The sequence below is a fragment of the Schistocerca americana genome, chromosome 4 (assembly GCF_021461395.2).
Source record: "Schistocerca americana isolate TAMUIC-IGC-003095 chromosome 4, iqSchAmer2.1, whole genome shotgun sequence".
Lineage (NCBI taxonomy): Eukaryota > Metazoa > Arthropoda > Insecta > Orthoptera > Acrididae > Schistocerca > Schistocerca americana.
Window position 1 is genome coordinate 442055758 of NC_060122.1, and position 23199 is coordinate 442078956.

Consider the following 23199-nt stretch of genomic DNA (forward strand, 5'->3'; position numbering starts at 1 on the left):
TAAATAGTCCATACACCAGTTCCATGTAAGTCTGAATTTATGGCAATTAATAGACGGACTTACACTGCAATGAAGGATTTAACATGGATGCCGTTTTGACTGGCACTTCTCGTAATGAAAACAATTCCTTCGACGTTTTCACATACACGTCGCACAATAAATCTACTGCTAGGCACTTTTAGTATTACACATTTACTTTACACTAAAACAATATTATTTTTAACGATAATAATACGGCGGCAAGACATGCGCGTCCGACACAAGTTACAGGAGACAAGAGAAGAATGAGTAACTGTTCATCGAGAATATCTCGTACATCAAAAAAAAAAAAAATGTGTAAAAAAGTGTTCTTCTTCTGTCCGTTTTTCGCGCCGCGGTTTTCAAAGTCAATAACTCACAGCATCTCTGACGGCGCTTCGACAATAAACAAGTTACGTCATAGGTCGTTCACATTTTACATTCTCGCAACATTATTTGCTAACTGTAGCTGTTGCCGAGCGACTGCTCGATTAGTGAATGATTTAAAATGATAAGGCAATCACATAATGTTACAAGTCCTCCCTCGGGCATGGGTGTGTGTGTATGTTGCTCTTAGCGTAAGTTACTTAATGTTAGTTTAAGTAGTGTGTAAGTCTAGGGACCGATGACCTCAGCAGTTTTGTGCCTTAGAAATTCACACACACACACACACACACACACACACACACACACACACACACACACACATTTTCTTTTTATTCGAGTTCTCAGTTCATCCGGTTCCAGACTGTAGCGCCTAGAACCGCTCGGCCACTCCGGCCGGCTACTGTCTCCTACTTACTCTTCTTGTTAGAGAATTACAAGAATGGCTGTTGTGAAGATTGCCCATAATTGGATGATAGCTTTTCTCCTACTTAGGCCTCTAATTTTCAATTCTGTTACATACGCTCTGCTGCCACAAACTTCGCTACATACATTATTTTCCCGACTTAACTGTCTCCTAAAAATGGCTCTGAGCACTATGCGACTTAACTTCTGACGTCATCAGTCGCCTAGAACTTAGAACTAATTAAACCTAACTAACCTAAGGACATCATACACACAAATCCATGCCCTAGGCAGGATTCGAACCTGCGACCGTGGCGGTCGCCCGGTTCCAGACTGTAGCGCCTAGAACCGCTCGGCCACTCCGGCCGGCTACTGTCTCCTACTTACTCTTCTTGTTAGAGAATTACAATTTCCCACGCTACATTGTCTATGTAGGTAATTGCAGAAAGTACCTTTCCTGGTAAAAAAAAAAAAAAAAATAGTCGTGTGTTTACAGGCAAATGGTTGGCAGTGGTGAACACACCCGTGATAGCTGCGGCTGACAAGAGTCGGCTCCTCTCGCCCGCAGGTGTTTGCGAGTGGCCGTAAACCTGCCAGTGGATGTGGGTTAGTCAGCCTTAACTCCGCGCCTGGTGCTTGGCCTTGACTGGCCTCCATCACGCGGCGCTGACTTCCTCGTCCGCCTGTCACTCATTACACCTGACTCACCCGCAGAGTTGATGCGGTAACTGACGAAGCTCATGGCAACACTCGCAGCACCATTACTAATCTACCCATCTGCCTCGCATATACACACGTATCGAATTGATACACGTGACCATTTAACTGATCTTAACTTACCTGTGGTGAGTGATTGGATGTTTCCTTCAACAAGGCCACGGCTTGTATTGTACTTCATCTCTGTCCAATTAGAACCCCTGCAAAGTTTCTAAAGACCTCGACGTCGACAAGTAGTTAGTCTGTAATACTGTAACGTTCTTTTCAACATTTATAGAACAAACCCTAACTAACTACTCAAACTGAATCTCACAGCTCATGTATAAATAAACGCGTGAAGTGCTAATTTTGGAAATTATACCTCTGCGCCATGTTTTACAACTACGAGAGTTATTCAGACAGTAAGGTACAATCGATCGCGAAGTGGAAACCACAGTAAAAATCGAATGAAGCTTGTCACAGATGTGTTGGGAAATGTCTCTGCTATGCCCGTCGGTCGCGTCACGTCGTTCTTTTCAGTTCTGAACGCACAGTGAGCACGTAAAGGTGCCTAAAAATAGTGCGCCTCGTCAAGTGATGGTACCGGCGGAGAAATTTCGCCTGATTTCATACAACCCCGTATAACGTAATTGTCATGCTTTTCCTTCTTCATGACAATTCTCGGCCGCACACTGCAGAGGCGAAGAAAACCCTCCTGCATCGTTTTCGATGGGAAATGTTTCATCATCCATCATACAACCCGAACTTGGTTCCCTGTGATTTTCGTCTCTGCTCACATGAACTACTGGCTATTAAGGTAACATTTGGGCACAGACAACGAGCTGCAGACCAGCGCAGTGAATTGGCGGAAAGCACAGGCGACTGCCTTCTATGACGTAGGTATTGGAAAGTTAGAGCCATGCTACAACAAATGCCTAAGTTGGTGTGGCGACTATGTAGAGAAGCATCTGGAAATGTAACTAACTGTTGCAAATAAAACATTTTTTTATTTTCACTTCAGATTCACTTCGCAACCGATCAGACCTAGAAACTATGGAGAGGCTTCGACCCGCCGTAGCCCTCAGTGGTTCACAACCCCACATCAGCCACAGCAGTCCACCCACCTCACCACCGCCCCACACCGAACCCAGGGTTATCGTGCGGTTCGGCCCCCAACGGACTTGTCATGGGTGCACAGCAAAATATCTTGAGCAAGCACAATTTTCTTCCACTAACAAGAAAACATAAAATGCATGCCCTGCCTCGCTTGACGAACTAAATGTACTGGCGCGTTTGTGGAAAGGCGACGGTATTGAGCGACCAACTTCCATGATAGGTGCGGCAATTTAATAGTGGTTTAATGAAATAATACAAGTTGGCTGTCATTCTCCTATTACAAATGTGCCCCGGTCTCCCCTACTTTAACTTATTTAATTGCTGTAAATTACTGGTCTGTAATTTTCTTCCTGTCCCTTGATACTTTGTATAATTAATTCTGGCAACTGAAAAATTTCCAATAAGTGAACAGGTCTCGTGTCTCCACGGTCAGTAGACAGAAGATTGACATATGATAATATTTTTATTGCTAACAGAGAAACGGTGATAGGCAGTATAGCTGATGTCTCTCATTCATTCATTCATTCATTCATTCATTCATTCAACAACTACAGCATCTACATCCCGATAAAGGTGGTTGTCAAACTCAACTGAAGATGACACTCTAGCAGGAGGGTCTTCAGTCTCAACTGTTGGCGTTAAAACTCAGAAAATCAAAGATCTGGGCGGTATCAAACGTCATCTGACTATCGGAGAACTTTCAAGAGAGGCTGGAAGCCCAATTGGTTCGTGTCGTGAGATTTTAAGGAGCAAACAACATGTATCGAGTTGCAGCAAATTTTGTTCCTCTTTTGAGCAGAAGGAACATTAAAAGAACACTTGCCAAGCAGCTTCTTTAGCAATCTGTCGAGGAAGAAACGTTCATGGGAAATATGGATTCGATATTGAGAAAAAAGTCATATCTCCACAGTGCGCTGATCTTCAAAAGTCTTCATCAGATCTCAAAGTAGGGCTCATTATTCTTTTAGATGCCAATGAAAACGTGAATTTTGAGTTTTTAGCACTAGGTCATACAGAAAGACGTCTTTATTATGCAACTGTTTTTAACAGGTTGCGCGAAACAGTTCAGAAAAAGAGACCACAATTGTGGCAAAACAATTAGTGATTCCTTCACCATGACAAAAAATTCCAAAAGCAGATTTCCAGGACTACATCAGGAAGTGGAAATACTATTGGGTCACTGAGGACTATAACAGAGGAGTGCTTTGAACATCTGTAACGAAAATACCTTATTATTTTATATAAAAGTTCCTTTATACACGTTGCAAGTAAAGACTGGAAACGTTGCCTTTCAGTACAGCGGTTTAATTATGATAGTTTAACGCACGCTTGATAAGACGAAACAATGTACGAAGATGTCTAAGATAAATAAGTCAGGAAAATATAGAGCAATTTATTATTATCAGTGCGATATAGTGAGGATCTTTCTCTTGAGAAAACAAGACATGCAGCTAACATTACAGATTCCACAGTTCGGTAAGTCAATCACAAGTTCATATACTCGTACTAAATTATTGCAAAGATACTGGGTTAGAATACGAATTTAAACGGGAGAGTGGATTTATTACCTCAAGACATCAATAAAAATTTCAGCAATAATCTGTTTTGGAAAACGTCATGAGCACAAAAGTCAACAGCTCTGGCATTTACAGGATGCTTCACGAACTCGCGCAAATGAGATGAAATGATTGAAAAAGGTTCTACATGGTCAAACTAATACAAGCCAGAGATTTTAATATTTCAACATTAACCACAAGAACCGCTAGCAGGAATCATTGGACTCTGCTTTGAGCTCAATCAGCAGAAATGTTGCTGGCATTTCAATTGCCATCGCCTCCGAACTCAGCAGTACTTCTACTGGCGTAGTCACTTGATCACCCAAATATCCCAAAGTTTTTTACTGGAAAATCATTTACGCTATTACCAGTACAAGTAATGCTACTGGAGCTGCATCACGTAACGCATATTTTTATACTCTTTTTAATCACTGAGTTGCAACCAGTCGCCCGCATCTCGTGGTCGTGCGGTAGCGTTCTCGCTTCCCACGCCCGGGTTCCCGGGTTCGATTCCCGGCGGGGTCAGGGATTTTCTCTGCCTCGTGATGGCTGGGTGTTGTGTGCTGTCCTTAGGTTAGTTAGGTTTAAGTAGTTCTAAGGGACTGATGACCATAGATGTTAAGTCCCATAGCGCTCAGAGCCATTTGAACCATTTTTTTTTTTTTTTTTTTTTTTTGCAACCAGTCAGTAATATTGTTTAAGTTATTTCGACTTGTAATATCAGTGGTAAATGTTTGTTATAATGAGGCGTTGATATAAGTCATGCGGCATAGCCAAATGCGCTGTATGACTTGCTGTTGTCAGTGCAAAAGTGGGAGGGGGAAGTCTGTTGAATGAACAGATGCCCTATTTCGTGAAGTTCACTTGATGCTCAGAGGATTAGGTGGGTTTTAGGGCAGTTTTAAATTCTGAAGGTCTGTGATGTTTTCCTGGAAACAATCTTGCATCCATTAGCTTCGCTGATGGAGTCGTCATTTGGGGCCACGCCAACAGTTCAGCAGATATCTGTACATAAGCCCTACTGCCTTTGCTTGTTGCCTAACGGGTGTTTCTCAGTGATCTTGCTGGACTGTCTCCTTCTGTCTGGATTGTAATGTGATGACAAAACTTTCAGTCAAGCGCGTAAAATTTGTAAAAGAATTTTTGTAGCAATGAACTTCAAATTATGTAGTTGTTATAGCCTTATGATTGATTTAAATGTAATCGTTTGATTAGCATTTACTCTCTATAGTAGATTAATGGTATAAGATTACACTCGACCTTCATGAAGCGAGCGATGTGTAGTGGTTAATACACTGGACACCTATTCAGCAATAGGTTTCGAATCCCCGTCCAGAGATTCTGATTTAGCATTTACATGCCTTTCGTGCAGCAGAAGTTGGAACTATTTCTTCATGACGACCGCAGTCATATCCGTTACGGTTAGTGCTCCATCTCTAAAGATATCGACGTTGTCTAGCCAAACAGTAAGCATTCCTCCTCCACTCTTCGTGTTCTTGTATCATGCTATACTTTATCTGACTACAATCTTTGGCATTAATAACATTTAATAAAAAGCGCACAGCACAGGAAGGATAGAAAATGAGCGTTCTATTGAACATTTTGCGAGGAGTGGGGGAAGTCGGCAGCAGTTGAACGCGTTGTTCGTAACGCTACACTCACACAGCAGTTTTCAGCACTCAAGTAACGGAATCCCTAGTCTGAAGTTGCCCTGCAACACGAAACATGAAACTCCTCGTGCCATACAGTTTTCTGCTAATGAGAATGTGGGCCTGAAACACATAAACATTGCTTGACACTGAGTATGGTAACGGATCTTCACTTGAACGGCTAGAGATCACATATCGGTGGTCCATGAATGACGCATGTGACGTGCGAAGTTTCTCAGTTGCTACGCTCCACCAATGTTTCGTCTAAGAACTGAAGGCGATGTGAATACAAAAATCGTCCGGACCAGAAGAAGTAAAGGGTTAACACGACCGAATGACTGCATGAACGCTAACGGTATATGTTTCGAAGCAGTTCTGTGTAACAATATGCCCTTCGTAATCTTATCTTTCATAGATAGTTTCTTCTTTGAATAGGTTGAGTTTGAAGACTGTTTCTTCATAATTCTATTGCTACACCTTGGCAGAGAACATAACTCACAATAGACCAGGTCACAATTTTACTTATAGTCAGGTTACGTATCTGACAGTTCTGCAATATTATTTACTTCTCATGCTAAAATATACAGGGTGTAACGGGTACAAGTGCAGACACTTTGACATGTGGTACCCTAAATGTACACGCATCAGTACGTTTGTTAGTTTTTCTTTGCTTCAAACAGTCTTCTCACAAAGACGTCACAAACTTTATGACCTGATATTTTCGGCACCTCTGTAACTGCACCACTAAGTGGACTATGGCCGTCGGTATAGATTAACTGTTTTGCACCCACTTGTCTACACTTCAACACATGACCCGCTGCCCAGGGGAAAACAAGCATTAATGGATTGCTCTTGCCACATGTACATGGAGGTACTAACCAATCTAAAAGCATATCACTTGTAATAGCTATAAATAAAAGTCTGCAAATGACGTAAACACTGATGTAATGTTGTTCAGTACACCGTCCTGAGTCACTAATAGAAATATCTGCACTTTACACCCTGAGTAGTCTCCTTGCAGTTCTCGATAATGAATGAACACAAAGTGCCCGTTGCCCATAGTTGAGAAATAGCGTGCCAAGTCAAAATAAATGTTGACAGTTCCTTTTTACACACACCGCCAGTTAAAGGTAGGTGTACCCGAATTGCAAGAAGAGAGCAGCAATTTACTGTGTTGAAAATCTCCAGGATGTGTGGGAGCACCGATGTCGGTTTTAAAACGTTTTCCCTTGCTGTTTTCGCCCACAGCTTCTCAAGGTGGTGTCGCCTTACTAAGCCGAACGCTATTTGGTCAGATTATGACATTAGTGAAGAACTGTGGCTGTCTTCTGGTAACGAATGTCTATAGCATACAATAGAAACCAGTTACAAGTAGATTTTGATTTACTTTATTGTAAGAGTATTGTAACTGGTTTAGAATTTCCTTTTAGAAGGCTTTTATGTAATTTGAGGTCTGCAGTTCGTGGTCGAGTGCTTAGCGTCGAGGTTCCGCGTTCAATTCACACATGGGTCGGAGATTTTCTCCGTTGTATGTGAGTGTTTGTGTTGTCCTGAGCATTTCATCTCAGATTTATTACAAAGGCATGGAAGTAGCCAAAGTGGCGTCCAATAAACATAGTTGCACCCTGCGGCCAAACAACGAGTATAGTCTCCTAGCCATATGATCACTGCACACATAAGTCTGATGATGAACGTAAATTCTAACTGGTAATCGTCCTTTTTCAGTAAAGTAAACCAGAATCATGTTGTGGCTGGCTGCTGTTGTGCGTTATAAGCCGCTATTTCTCCATACTTCTCCATTAAGTAGCACTTACTAGGATGTGGAGCTGGCTAAAGTCTGGTGGGACCGAACGCAGTGTAATAAGTAGTACCATGCCCTTCAGCTTATTCCAAAAGTGGTGGCATATTGCCACACCCTCCATGAAAACAACATGGGGGTAATGCCGTACGAGCTACACATACTGTACATACGGCGCGTCGTCACAGGTCAGAATTTTCTGTTACTTCAGATAGAAAACTATTGTCTCCAATGAAGGTCTTTAGAAAAAGCGTTTGACACTAACAAGGGAAGGCGCATACTCATTTCGTCCAAATTTAGGGAATATGCAGGGCTTGCTCAGAAATGAAAGTGATGGAACTGGGAGCTCCCGAAGACCGAGTGTTTGAAAAAAAATAGTACCTTTAGATGCGGGTTGGCCGAAGCAAGAGCCATTCATGTTACTCTGGTTTCCAGGCAACGGTTGGCGCAGCGGAATAGTGGAGAACGGTATCGAGTCTCTGTGTGGAGGTATTTTAAGTTCAGTTCTTACGTTGTGTATTAAACCGAGGATCCAGAAACAACGGAGAGGCTTCGTCCGGCCGTAGCCCTCAGTGGTTCACAACCCTACAACAGGCCACAGCATTCCACCCGCTCACCAACACCCCACACCGACATATATATGTGTGTGTGTGTGTGTGTGTGTGCGTGTGTGTGTTTATACACTGAAGAGCCAAAGAAACTGGTACATCTTCCTTCGCGTTTGAACTCTGAAGTATGTGGCTGGAGCCACTCTCTAGCAATTCTGTTGATGTGAGGTGTCGTATTGTCCTATTGGTATTTGCCCAAGCCCGTCGGAATTCACAGTGGACATGAATGGATGCAGGTGACGAGATAGAATGCTTATGCACGTTTTACCTGTCAAGGTCGTATCTAGAGGTATCAGGGGTCCGATATAACTACACACACCCCACACCAACACAGAGCCTCCACTGGCTTGCACAGTACCCTGCTGACATGCAGGCTCCTTGGATTCATGAGGTTGTCTCCATACCCGTACACGTCCATTCACTCGAAACAATTTGAAACGAGACTCGTCCGACCAGGCAAAATGTTTGCAGTCATCAACAGTCCAGTGTTGGTATCGACGGGCTTAAGCGAGGCGTAAAGTTTTGCGTCGCGCAGTCATCAAGGGCACACGAGTGGCCCTTCGGCTCCGAAAGCCAATATCCGTGATGTTTAGTGGAATGTTTCGCACGCTAACACTTGCTGATGGTCCGGCCTTGAAATCTGCAGCAATTTGCGGAAGGGTTGTACTTCTATCACGTGGAACGATTCTCTTCAGTCGTCTTTGGTCCCGTTCTTCCAGGATCTTTTTCCGGCCGCAACGATGTCGGAGATTTGATGTTTTACCGGATTCCTGATATTCACGGTACACTCGTAAAATGGTCGTACTGAAAGTCATGACTTCATCACTACCTCTGAGATGCTGTGTCCCAGCAGTCGTGCGACAACTATAACGCCTCGTTCAAACTCACTTAAATCTTGATAGCCTGCCATTGTAGGAGCAAAAACCGATCTAACAACTGCTCCAAGCACCTGTTGTCTAGGCGCTTCAATCCGGAACCGCGCTGGTGCTACGGTCGCAGGTTCGAATCCTGCCTCGGGCATGAATGTGTGTGATGTCCTTAGGTTAGTTACGTTTAAGTTGTTCTAAGTCTAGGGGACTGATGACCACCGATGTTAAGTCCCATAGTGCTTAGAGCCATTTGAACCATTTGAACTTGTTGTCTCATATAGGCCAACCGCAGCGCCGTGTTCTGTCTGTTTACATAGTTATGTATTTGAATACTCGTGCGTATACCAGTTTCTTTGGTGCTTCAGTGTATATCATAATCAATATGCGAAATATTGATGTAATTGATGTAACGATTTGTTAGTGATACAAGGACGCATAGGTTTTAAAGTTTTCTTAACGACGAAGTCATTAGGGACAGACTACAAGCTCGGATAGGGCAAGCAAGGAGAAAAATCGGCCTCACACCCTCTCTAATCAAGTGAGGAGACCAACAAAAACCTAAACAGGAATGGTTAGACAGGAGGAGATGGGCAGCGATGGGAAAGGACAAGGTGGACACAAATAGGAGGGAGGCGGAGTTGAAGAGAGAGAGGAGAGAAGGAGATGGACAGGGAAAGGAAAGAGGAGCAGATGGATAGAGACACGGGAGTAGAGCGGATGGGCAGAGAGAAGAAGGAGGAGGAGATGAGCAGAGGAGGAAGGGGGAGATAGACAAAGGGGAGAGCAAGGGACGGACAGAGAGAGGGGAGAGGAGCAGACGGTCAGAGAAAGGAAAGAGGAGGAGATGGACAGACGGAAGAGGACATGAACAGCGAGAGGGAGATGGACAGGGAGAGGGGTGAGCAGGAGGTAGAATTAGAGGGGAGAGGAGAAGATGGACGGAGAGGGAACAAGGGGACGGCGACAGGGGGAAGGCGTTGACGGAATAATAGAAGACTGGAATAAATACATACTCTGCAAAGCTGGGTACTCTGCTACTCACTCATAAAACTCCTGTTCCCTAAGCTTTATCTGGCAGTTATGCCCACTCATCGTTCTGCACCTGCATAAGCTCTTCACTCTTGAAATAAACTACCCTCACTGTCAAGTGCTCTTAATCTGGAAGTAATCAGAGCCGCACGTCGCAAAGCCAGACCTATAAGAATGGTACACTAGAACGTTGAAATCTACGGCTGATAAGCAGTCGGCGCAAATTTTGACCGATGTGCTGGTGTGTTGCAATGACGAATAAAACAACTGTCGACTCTCAGTCAAGAACATATCGACAGATGTGAGGCAGTGAATAGCACATTGATGTTATCACGTTATTACCCTCACTCAGACAGGAGCTTGGTAGTTTTTACCCCCATAGTATTTCTTTCCACATCGTGACTAATATGTGTACGAAATATGACTGAAATCGTTTCAGGGGTGTAGGATGAGCGTCTTACCGGTGGATGTGCCCGCGTACGCAAATGTCCAATATATTTCACATATATTTAACATATTTCCGTTGCATCTCTAGCGAATTTCGCCCTGCAATTTCATTGTCGCGCATCCGAATGTTTATAACGTCGTCTCTCCTGTACTATGTGTCATACAGGGATATAATTTCCCAGGTACATCCAGTGGTACATGTGGCTACTGTCTCGAAATGCAGTGTGAATAGAGTTAATAATAAAGAATTAATAAATTAAAACGTCCTGCACGATGCGTCTTATTCACGTGTCTCAGTGTTTATAACGTCGTATCTCCTCAACTATGTGTCGCACAGTGATATAATTTTGCTGGTACATTCAATGGTGTACGTGAATACTGTCTGCAAACTGTGTCGTGAATTCGGTTAGTAGTAAAGAAGTAGGAAAATAGAACGTCGTGCCTCATGTGACAGTTTTACTGCATGGAAAGCGAAAATGTAAATGACAAACTTTTTTCCTTTCGTCATTTTGTGGGATTTGTCAACGAGAAAAAGCTTCGTAAAGGTTTGAAAGACGTGGAAAGTTCGTTGCAGATCACTAAGAGCTATCATTCTCAAATACTGGGTGAATAAATTATGTGCATTCTTGCATCGTGGGCTACACTGCATTTTCACCCCCACATCTTTGATAGGTATGTGGTTCTTACCCCACAGCGATTCTGTCCAGGCAATAAGTGACATGTGTACCATCTTTGATTGGATTTGGTCCAGTGCTTTAGTAGGAGATGTGGAACACATACACACAAACACACACACACACACACACACACACACACACACACACACGCACATCCGTTTTTATGAAAAGTATGGATCTCGAAGAATCAGGTAGATCATGAGGGCAGAGGAGATTATTATGAATAGTCAAATAAATGGGGACGCACTGCAAAAACTTCTCAGTATTGTTTTACAAAGTCGTTCTGGCAGTACACAAATTGTATAACATTTTAACGTAGGGGTTTGGTTTAACTGTTGTACCAGGGTCCCTTGCGAAACTTCCGCACTTTTATAATTTTAAACAGCGACGACACTATTTGGAAAATGTTCAAATGTGTGTAAATTCCTAAGGGACCAAACTGCTGAGGTCAACGGTCCCTATACTTGCACACTACTTAAACTAACTTATGCTAACAACAATACACACACCCATGCCCGAGGGAGGACTCGAACCTCCCGCGGGAGAGGCCGCACATTCCGTGACATGGTGCCTCAAACCACGCGGCCACTCAGCGCAGCTCTATTTGGAACAAGTGTAGTCGTTGGTACAAGGGCAATTGCGGGAACTAAAAGATATTTAAAAATAAACCGAACGACGTGAAATAATAATCATGAATTCATGCTACAGCCTCGTATATACATTTCCATGCACAAAATTTTGATCCAAATTCTTTCAGAGCATTACAATAACTCGGCGTAAACGATATTTGACGTAAGAATGTAATCTTCGTGTACTTTTTGTTTTTCGTTTTCTTTAAGATATAGAAAAATGTGACTTGATTTAGTTATCCTTGAAAAGGCTGCGCAGTCTCCCGTGGGTAAAGACGGGGTTTGGTAAATACAGTCTTGCTCTCTGAACCGTTTGTCCCTACGACTTGTTCGCAGTGATCGCAAATGCAAATTTAATAGGCAACTGTCAAGAAGACAGTTATGATATGCTGGGATCAAATGGCGTTAAATTTTTCCGCGATATTACAACAGTTTTCCCAGTGTCAATCAGCTGAGCATTACTTCAAACAGGGGGCCCATATGAAACTTCCGCACCTTTATTGTTGCAAATAATGACAGTATTTGGAATAAGTGTAGTCGATGGGATAAGAGCTTCCGCACCTTTATTGTTGTAAATAATGACAGTATTTGGAATAAGTGTAGTCGATGGGATAAGAGTAGTTGGCGACAATGACAAAAAATGTTTGTTGTTTCGGGGAGTAATATTCGTTTAGAAAAGTCAGCTTGCACGACTCACAGAGATAATGGACTACTGCATACAAATTATCCGGTTACTAAGTACTTTAAAATAAATAAAAAAAGTGTTTGTAACAAGATAATATGGAAAAAGAGTCTCTTATTCTTGATTTAAAAGTTATCTTCGTAAAATATGGGTATGAAGCTGGGTGTCCATGGCGCCCTTATACCTATGATGGTCAAAAGTCTCTCTTGTGTTAAAATTTTCCGCATATGGTAAGTTTTAGTGCAAAATCGGTATGCAGTGTCAGGAGCAGATTAAAAAATCTTTCTAACGGTGCCCCATTCATCCCTGTACGATTAGTATGTGTTGAGAAAAAGGTATGTTGACTCGAGAAATTAGTGTAAATTTCAGCCACAACTCAAGAATAATAATACATCCTTATAACGAAAAAAAAGCTTCCATAACGAAATCATTTATTTTTCTCGCATCAGGAGATTTTTAATGAAATTTTATTACCTTCAGATCATATCGCACAAGCTTGTATGTATAGATGTATGTATGTATGTATGTATGTATGTAGGTCTTTGGGTATGTGGTGAGCAGGAAAGAAACTATATGGTTGCTGATAGCACTTCACTATCCAGAAATCGCCGATATCGCTTTTTTATCATCTCCTTATCGTCGAGCCGTCTGCATATAGATCGTCCATTTACCACGAGGTGAAAATTGCATTCATTTGCGTTGGTGTGAGATATAGCTCTCTTATCCCCTGAACGCTCTGGTGCCATCGTCTATGCATCGATAACGCTTCGATTGTGGAGTAATTAATGGCAGCAGATGGTACACTATTTAAAAGGAAGCGATAAGCCGATACTTTTATATTATCTCCGTATCTTGTGACGCTGTTACTCACTTGCTATGTTTTCCCTGAATCCAACGCTCAATAAAAATTTGGGTAAAATGTTTCCCGTTACTAAAAGGAGCAAATCTGTTGAACAGAGCCGGCCGGTGTGGTTCTAGGCGCTTCAGTCTGGAACCGCGTGACCGCTACGGTCGGGGTTCGAATCCTGCCTTGGGCATGTATGTGTGTGATGTCCTTAGGTTAGTTAGGTTTACGTAGTTCTAAGTTCTAGGGGACTGATGACCTGAGAAGTTGAGTCCCATAGTGCTCAGACCCATTTGAACCATTTTGTTGAACAGACCAATTTCCTTGACATCGGTTTGTTGCAGGATTCTCGAACATATTCTCAGTTCGAATATAATGAATTTCCTTGAGACAGAGCAGTTGCTGTCCATGCATCAGCACGGCTTTAGAAAGCATCGCTCCTGCGAAACGCAACTCGCCCTTTTTTCACACGATATCTTGCGAACCATGGATGAAGAGTATCAGACGGATGCCATATTCCTTGACTTCCGGAAAGCGTTTGACTCAGTGCCCCACTGCAGACACCTAACTAAGGTAGGTGCATATGGGATTGGTTCCCAAATACGTGAGTGGCTCGAAGACTTCTTAAGTAATAGAACCCAGTTCGTTGTCCTCGATGGTGAGTGTTCATCGGAGGTGAGGGTATCATCTGGAGTACCCCAGGGAAGTGTGGTAGGTCCGCTGTTGTTTTCTATCTAGATAAATGATCTCTTGAATAGGGTGGCTAGGAATGTGCGGCTGTTTGCTGATGATGCTGTGGTGTACGGGAAGGTGTCGTCGTTGAGTGACTCTTGGGGGATACAAGATGACTTGGACAGGATTTGTGATTGGTATAAAGAATGGCAGCTAACTCTAAATATAGATAAATGTAAATTAATGCAGATGAATAGGAAAAAGAATCCTGTAATGTTTGAATAATCCATTAGTAGTGAAGCGCTTGACACAGTCACGTCGATTAAATATTTGGGCGTAACATTGCAGAGCGATATGAAGTGGGACAAGCATGTAATGGCAGTTGTGGGGAAGGTGGATAGTCGTCTTCGGTTCATTGGTAGAATTTTGGGAAGATATGGTTCATTTGTAAAGGAGACCACTTATAAAACACTAAGACGACCTACTCTTGAGTACTGTTCGAGCATTTGGGATCCCTATCAGGTCGGATTGAGGGAGGACATAGAAGCAATTCAGAGGCGGGCTGCTAGGTTTGTTACTGGTAGGTTTGATCATCACGCGAGTGTTACGGAAATGCCTCAGGAACTCGGGTGGGAGTCTCTAGAGGAAAGGAGGCGTCCTTTTCGTGAATCGCTACTGAGGAAATTTAGAGAAGCAGCATTTGAGGCTAACTGCAGTACAATTTTACTGCCGCCACCTTATATTTCGCGAAAAGACCCCAAAGATAACATAAGAGAGATTAGGGCTCGTACAGAGGCATATAGGCAGTCATTTTTTCCCTCGTTCTGTTTGGGAGCGGAACAGGGAGAGAAGATGCTAGTTGTGGTACGAGGTACCCTCCGCCACGCACCGTATGGTGGATTGCGGAGTATGTATGTAGATGTAGATGTAGAACTCAAAACCTGATTAGATTTTCGTTGTTTCTTTTTCTTTACGTAGCTTATACAAGGCGGTCAGAGACAGTCTGAACAGCTTGAAAGGATGTTGCAGGCTAGGTTGTGTTGAGAAACAAGTGTTAAGAAAAAAATTCTATACGTTGCGCCATTTAATATTTAACCAGCATTGTAGTTGGCCTAGTGATAAAGAAGGATCTAATTAAATCGCAAAGAGTTACAGATTTTTTATGTTTTTATTTAACACTACGAGTTTCAGTGTTCGCTTCCATGACCAAGGTCTCTTACGAAGGCTGATGCAGTTGCGCTTTATCGAAAGACAGCGTGTTCGAATTCTGGTGGTACAAGAAATTTGCAAAAGCAGTGCACAGACGACAAGGCGAGGAGGGTTGGTTGCGTGTATCTCCTGATTAATGGCCTATCCTCAATCTTCAATGTCCTCTGGCAAGTTACGATCTCTCTGCGATATTTCACAGTAGTAGTAAGGAAAGGCGAAATTAAATATTTGGACCTAAAGCCTTAACCCAGGGACGTTAGACTATGTAACAACTCACTAAACGTGTCGGAAGTAGAATCCGGAGAGCGAATACGTTTATGCGTTACGCTGCTGCAGTCGACAGCCATGCTGGAGATAACTGCCAGTAGGAAAATCAGGGTTAACTGTATCAGAAAATGTTATTGTGTTGTTTTACGTTTGTAATTATAATTAACAAACACAAATTTGTGTGTGTCCAAATGTGCACAGTGAGTAATAGTAGTAGATAGATAGACTGACAATATAAGAACTAATATAAAATAGTGTAAAAAGTTATATATATATATAGTGTGTGTGTGTGTGTGTGTGTGTGTGTGTGTGTGTGTGTGTGTGTGTGTACTATGTGATCAAAAGTATCCGGACACCCCCAAAAACATACGTTTTTCGTATCAGGGGCCTTGTGCTGCCACCTACTGCCAGGTACTCCAGATCAGCGACCTCAGTAGTCATTAGACATAGTGAGAGAACAGAATGGGGCGCTCTGCGGAATTCGCGGACTTCGAACGTGGTCAGGTAATGGGGTTTCACTTGTGTCATACGTCTGTACGCGAGATTTACACACTCCTAAACATCCCTAGGTCCACTGTTTCCGGTGCGATAGTGAGGTGGAAACGTGAAGGGACACGTGCAGCACAAAAGCATATAGGCCGACCTCCTCTGTTGACTGAGAGAGACCGACGACAGTTGAAGAGGTTCGTAATGTGTAAAAGGCAGACATCTATCCAGATCATCACACAGGAATTCCAAACTGCATCAGGATCCTCTGCAAGTACTATGACAGTTAGGCGTGAGGTGAGAAAACTTGGATTTCGTGGCCGAGTGGCTGCCCATAAGCCATGCTCCACGCCGGAAAATGCCAAACGACACCTCGCTTGGTGTAAGGAGCGTAAACATTTGATGATTGAACAGTGGAAGAACGTTGTGTGGAGTGACGAATCACGGTACACAATGTGACGATACGATGGCAGGGTGTGGGTATCGCGAATACCCGCTGAACGTCATCTGCCGGCGTGTGTACTGCCAACGGTAAAATTCAGAGGCGGTGGTGTTATGGTGTGGTCGTGTATTTCATGGAGGGGGCTTGCACCCATTGTTGTTGTGGTGTCACCGCCAGACACCACACTTGCTAGGTGGTAGCTTTTAAATCGGCCGCGGTCCATTAGTATACGCCGGACCCGCGTGTCGCCACTGTCAGTGATTGCAGACCGAGCGCCGCCACACGGCAGGTCTAGAGAGACTTCCTAGCACTCGCCCCAGTTGTACAGCCGACTTAGCCAGAGATGGATCACTGACAACTACGCTCTCATTTGCCGAGACGATAGTTAGCATAGCCTTCAGCTACGTCATTTGCTACGACCTAGCAAGGCGGCATAGCATTTGATATTAAGATTATAACATGTACCGTCAAGAGCGATGTACACCAATTGTGGATTAAAGTTAAGTATTATATCAACTACGTACTTTCTTTGCTACTATTAATTCCCTTAACCGTTCCAGACCTCGCGCCAGTCAGCGTGTAATTAAACGCGTGCATTTCGGCCTCCTCTAGCAACACAGTGTTGGCTCTTCTGCCAACACTTCAGTTGTTTTGCGTGGCACTATCACAGCACAGGCCTACATTGATGTTTTAAGCAGCTTCTTGTTTCCCGCTGTTGAAGAGCAATCCGGGGATGGCGGTTGCATCTTTCAACACTATCGACCACCTGTTCATAATGTACGGCCTGTAGCGGAGTGGTTACACGACAATAACATCCCTGTAATGGACTGGCCTGCATAGAGTCCTGACCTGACTCCTATAGAATACCTTCGGGATGTTTTGGAATGTCGACTTCGTGCCAGGCCTCACCGACCGACATCGATACCTCTCCTCAGTGCAGCACTCCATGAAGAATGGGCTGCCATTCCCCAAGAAACCTTCCAGCACCTGACTGAACGTATGCCTGTGAGAGTGGAAGCTGCCATTAAGTCTAAAGGTGGTCCAACACTATATTGAATTCCAGCATTATCGATGGACGGCGCCACGAACTTGAAAGTCATGTAAAGCCAGCTGTCCAGATGCTTTTGATCGCATAGTGTATATATACAATATTTCTTATCTGTCCTTATTTAATCAGAGTTAATAGACACATCTGCAGCACTCACATGAACAGCCTACAGTTGTTGACTGCTAGCAAGAAAATTTATAGTTGTATTGTTGTTCTTGTTTTTTATTTTTTTATTTATGTTAAACTGTATCAAGAAATACAAGATTGTACATACCCAAATGCGATTGTCAATGGATTTTAAACCAGAATAGAAACAAAATGATAGATTTTTTAACCATGACAATAGGCTTTTAGAAAAATCTCGCACAGCCTTGTGACACATGGCCGTGATCCGTTCACCGGACAGAGACATTAAACTTGACACTGCTCGAGACAGTAGCCTGTGTACAGACATCTGCTTTTTCTACTTCTCGCTTTCATTAATTTCTATCCTCATTTAAGATCTAAACGCAATATAACGATACTCAACAGTCGTCACACGATACATTTATACATCTGATACAGCATCGACAGGCCAGAGGAAAATGAAAGGCAGTGGCAAACCATAGTCATTAGAATCCCGCCAAGAGAATACTGGCGAATGTAGCACATTTCCACTACCTCCAATAATGGGCATACTCATTCACTCAGTTACGTATTTCACAGACTGTACTACATTTTGAGACTATGCAAACATCTCTTGTAGTCCGCCTACTTTTGTTTTCACCAAACACAATAACGTTTTATTTTTATTTTCTGTTACTACTCACTTTTCTGTTTTACGTTTAATTTAATGTAACGTAATGCGTTTCGAGCATTTTCTACCCTCTTCAGAAGTTTAACCATACAGAAAGTTATTACCTAAAAACAAATTGTCTTAAGCTGGAGTAATACAGATCTTTTTGTTTACTGTTCGCTTTGTGCAAAATCGGAAAAAGCAAAATAATGAATATCATGGAAGAAATGGAAATTTTCATTCATAATACAATGTATGGAGATAATATTTTTGTTTGGAAATTTGTGGTAAGGTCTTATGGGACAAAACTGCTGAGGTCATCGGTCCCTAAGCCTACACACTACTTAATCTAACTTCAACTAACTTACATCCATGGCCAAGGGGGACTGGAACGTCCGACGGGGGGAGCCACATGGACCGATACATGGCGCCTCACACCACGCGGCTGGAGATAATATTCTTAGTGAGATAACCGATTTCAAAAACTCAGAATTCAGTAATCTTAAGCCAGTTCTAATGCAACAGATTTAAGATGCGCCATTGTAAACGAACGACTACCAGACTGTCAATATCGTGAATATCGCTGTAAATGCAATAATCGATTCTCATCCACGCTACAAGGCCGCCGTATGGTGTTAAGTGTATGGTGTTCACATGTACGTAGAAAAAAATTACGCTGCAAACAATGTCAAGAAATAGTGACAAAGTAAGTAGTACTAAGTGTAATGTTATACAACAGGTCAGTCAGTGTACCATGGGTGAAAAATGAAACTTTGGGACGCCAAACAACTGTCATATATACATATATATGAGTACCACTCGATTTCCGCAATATAATAACTGATGCAAAACTACCTGCATCCCATACAATCTGTGGTATCAGTCATAATAAACACTGAGACACTGCTCCACACAAGCAGAAGACGTCACTGGATATCAATTGTTGACCTTCCAAAAACCTCAACAGACCCTCCAGCAGCAGACAGTAAATAAAAGTTCTACATTAATATTCTTTAAGACAATTTCTTTTTAAGTAGAAGATGTGCAGAACACTCTCGAACGGTGTTGCGTTACGTTAAATTAAACATAAAACGTACATTCAGCTCCACAAAAAAGTGATCGCAGTTATGTGTGTGAAATAAAAGACACTATTACATAAACACTGAAGAGGCAAAGGAACTGGTACACCTGCCAAATATTGTGTAGGACCACCGCGAGCATGCAGAAGTGCAACAACACCACGTGGTATGGACTCAACTAATGTCTGAAGTAATGAGGGAGGTAACTGACACGGTGAATCCTGCAGGGGGTGGAGATCTCTTCAGAACAACACGTTGAAGGCATCCCTGATATGATCAATAATGTTCATGTCTGAGGAGTTAGGTGAACAGCGGAAGTGTTTAGACTCAGAAGAGTAATCCTGAAGCCGCTCTGTAGCAATTCTGGACTGTGGGCTGTCGCATTCTCCTACTGGAATTGCCCGAGTCCGTCGGAATACACAATGGACACGAATGGATGCAGGTCATCAGACAGAATTTTTTCGTACGTGTCACCTGTCAGAGTCGTATCTAAACGTATCAGGCGTCCCATATCACTCCAACTGCACACGCTCCACACCGTTACAGAGCCTCCACCACCTCGAACAGTCCCTTGCTGACATGTAGGATCTATGGATTTATGAGGTTGTCTCTACAGCCGCAAACGTCCATCCGCTCGATACAATTTGTAACGAGATCAGGCAACATGTTTCCAGTCATCAACAGCCCAATGTATGTGTTGATGGGTCGAGGACAGGCGTAAAGCTTTCTGTAATGCAGTCATCAATAGTACACGAGTGGGCCTTCTGCTCCGAAAGCCCATATCGATGATGTTTCGTTGAATGCTTCGCACGTTGACACTTGTTGAGGGCCCAGCATTCAAATCTGCAGCAATTTGCAGAAGGGTTGCACTTCTGTCACGTTGAACATTTCTCTTCAGTCGTCGTTGGTCTCGTTCTGGCAGGATCTTTTTCCGGTGGCAGCGAGGTCGGAGATTTGGTGTTTTACCATATACCTGATATTCACAGTACACTCGTGAAATGGTCGTGCGGGAAAATCCCCACTTCATCGCTACCTCGGAGATGCTGTGTCCCACCGCTCGCGCGCCGACTGTAACACCACGTTCAAATTCACTGAAATTTTGACAACCTGCGATTGTAGTAGCAGTAACCGACCTAGCAACTCCGCCAGACACTTGTTTTCTTACGTAGGTGTTGCCGACCGCAGCGCCGTATTTTGCCTGTTTACGTATCTCTGTATCTGAATATGTATGCCTATACCAGTTTCTTTGGCGCTTCAGTGTATGTTTACATGAAAATAAATGTTATTACTAATTACACATTTACCTAATAGTTAATCCAGTCGCCGCCATTATCGATTACAATTTGGCACCTTAGCCTTCTCTCCGGAAAATCATCCACGTTTGCCGGCCGCGGTGGCCGAGCAGTTCTAGGCGTTTCAGTCCGGAACCGCGTGACTGCTACGGTCGCAGGTTCGAATCCTGCCTCGGGCAAGGATGTGTGTGATGTCCTTAGATTACAAAATTGTTATGGCTTTCGTGGCCACTTGTTGACAAACTGCCTATTGGCCTCTGTCTCGGGTTCTTCGGTCGACGTTCATCTAATGATTTTTCTGACGTTTCGCCAGCCACTCGTGCTGGTAAAACGTTACAAAAATCCTTAGGTTGGTTAGGTTTCAGTAGTTCTAAGTTCTAGGGGACTGATGACCTCTGATGTTAAGTCCCATAGTGCTCAGAGCCATTTGAACCATCATCCACGTTTCCAACCTCTAAATATCGTTTGGCCCATTTTGCAACGAGTGTTTCTGACTTTCTAATAACTTTAGCAGCAGCTCCATGAGAAAGCTTTGGTCCCTTTGCATGATTCACAGGAAACAATGCTTTGCGACGCTTCAGATATTTTGCACTTATTTTAAACTGCAACCCAACCGGCAAAAACGCATTGGTTATAGATTCGAGACCGCTACCAATAAGTCGACACGGACGTTACATTAAAAAAAAATTTAAAAAAATAAAAAAAAAGTTCAAATATGTGTGAAATCTTATGGGACTTAACTTCTAAGGTCATCAGTCCCTAAGCTTACACACTACTTAACCTAAATTATCCTAAGGACAAACACACACACCCATGCCCGAGGTAGGACTCGAACCTCCGCCGGGACCAGCCGCGCAGTCCGTAAACTGCAGTGCCTCAGACTGTTCGGCTAATGCCGCGCGGCGGTACATTTACAATCATGGCGTCCACTTTCTTGTGAAACTGACTGTATAAAAGTGACTGTTAACAGAAAATACAAGTAAATAATCACTCCACAGAGTCACGGTCCCCAAAAGTAGCCAGCATGGCCACAAGTAACTTTCCCGTACCCGAAACAAATACTGAGTAGAATTAGTGTGGCAAGAGTCGGCTCGGTGTCCTACAGACACCTGCAACACTGGTATGAGTCATTGTATTGGAAGTAACCGGAGTCGCTGTCTTCGTGTTGCAGCACCAGTTCCGGGTGAAGAACCTGGAGGAGCTGTTCGCGCGCTACCAGCAGCGGCTCCAGGACGGCTACTTCTCCATGCTGGTGTTCGTGCAGGTCCTGCTGTGCGCCGCACACATCACTGCGCTCGCGCTCGCCGTAAGTACGCCTGCGTCTCCAGACCAAAGCAAGCTGCTTCTCACCTTCGAAGTTATAACTTTATCTAAACTGCTACGCAAAGCAAACTGTTGCTTGCAAGAAAGGGGCGGGGTTATGCACCAGGAAAACAGCATACCGTACCACAGTAATTTAAGTTGTTACACGCAAACGCCTCCCTATGAACCATGGACCTTGCCGTTGGTGTGGAGGTTTTGCGTACCTCAACGATACAGATAGCCGTACCGTAGGGGTATCTGTTGAGAGGCCAGACAAACGTGTGGTTCCTGAAGAGAAGCAGCAGCCTTTTCAGTAGTTGCAGGGGCAACAGTCTGGATGACTGACTGATCTGGCCTTGTAACGCTAACCAAAACGGCCTTGCTGTTGTGGTACCTGGAGATACTTAAAGATACTAAAAGGTTTCAGATAGATTATATAATGGTAAGACAGAGGTTTAGGAACCAGGTTTTAAATTGTAAGACATTTCCAGGGGCAGATGTGGACTCTGACCACAATCTATTGGTTATGAACTGTAGATTAAAACTGAAGAAACTGCAAAAAGGTGGGAATTTAAGGAGATGGGACCTGGATAAACTGAAAGAACCAGAGGTTGTAGAGAGTTTCAGGGAGAGCGTAAGGAAACAATTGACAGGAATGGGGGAAAGAAATACAGTAGAAGAAGAATGGGTAGCTTTGAGGGATGAAATAGTGAAGGCAGCAGATGATAAAGTAGGTAAAAAGACGAGGGCTAGTAGAAATCCTTGGATAACAGAAGAGATACCGAATTTAATTGATGAAAGGAGAAAATATAAAAATGCAGTAAATGAAGCAGGCAAAAAGGAATACAAACGTCTTAAAAATGAGATCGACAGGAAGTGCAAAATGGCTATGCAGGGATGGCTAGAGCACAAATGTAAGGAGGTAGAGACTTATCTCACAAGGGGTAAGGTAGATACTGCCTACAGCAAAAATAAAGAGACCTTTGGAGAAAAGAGAACCACATGTATGAATATCAAGGGCTCAGATTGAAACCCAGTTCTAAGCAAAGAAGGGAAAGCAGAAAGGTGGAAGGAGTACATAGAAGGTCTACACAAGGCCGATGTACTTGAGGACAAAACAATGGAAATGGAAGAGGATGTAGATGAAGATGAAATGGGAGATATGATACTGCGTGAAGAGTTTGACAGAGCACTGAAAGACCTGAGTCGAAGCAAGGCCC

The 23199-nt window shown here is 43.3% G+C and overlaps 1 protein-coding gene across 1 annotated transcript in view; it reads left to right on the forward strand.

Moving 5' to 3' along the window:
- Positions 1 to 23199, forward strand: part of LOC124613534 (adenylate cyclase type 2-like) — a 283418-nt gene that overhangs the window by 65542 nt on the left and 194677 nt on the right. The window contains exon 2 of the mRNA XM_047142245.1: positions 21849 to 21983. Within this exon, the coding sequence (XP_046998201.1) occupies positions 21849 to 21983 (135 nt within the window). The remainder of the gene's footprint in view (positions 1 to 21848; positions 21984 to 23199) is intronic.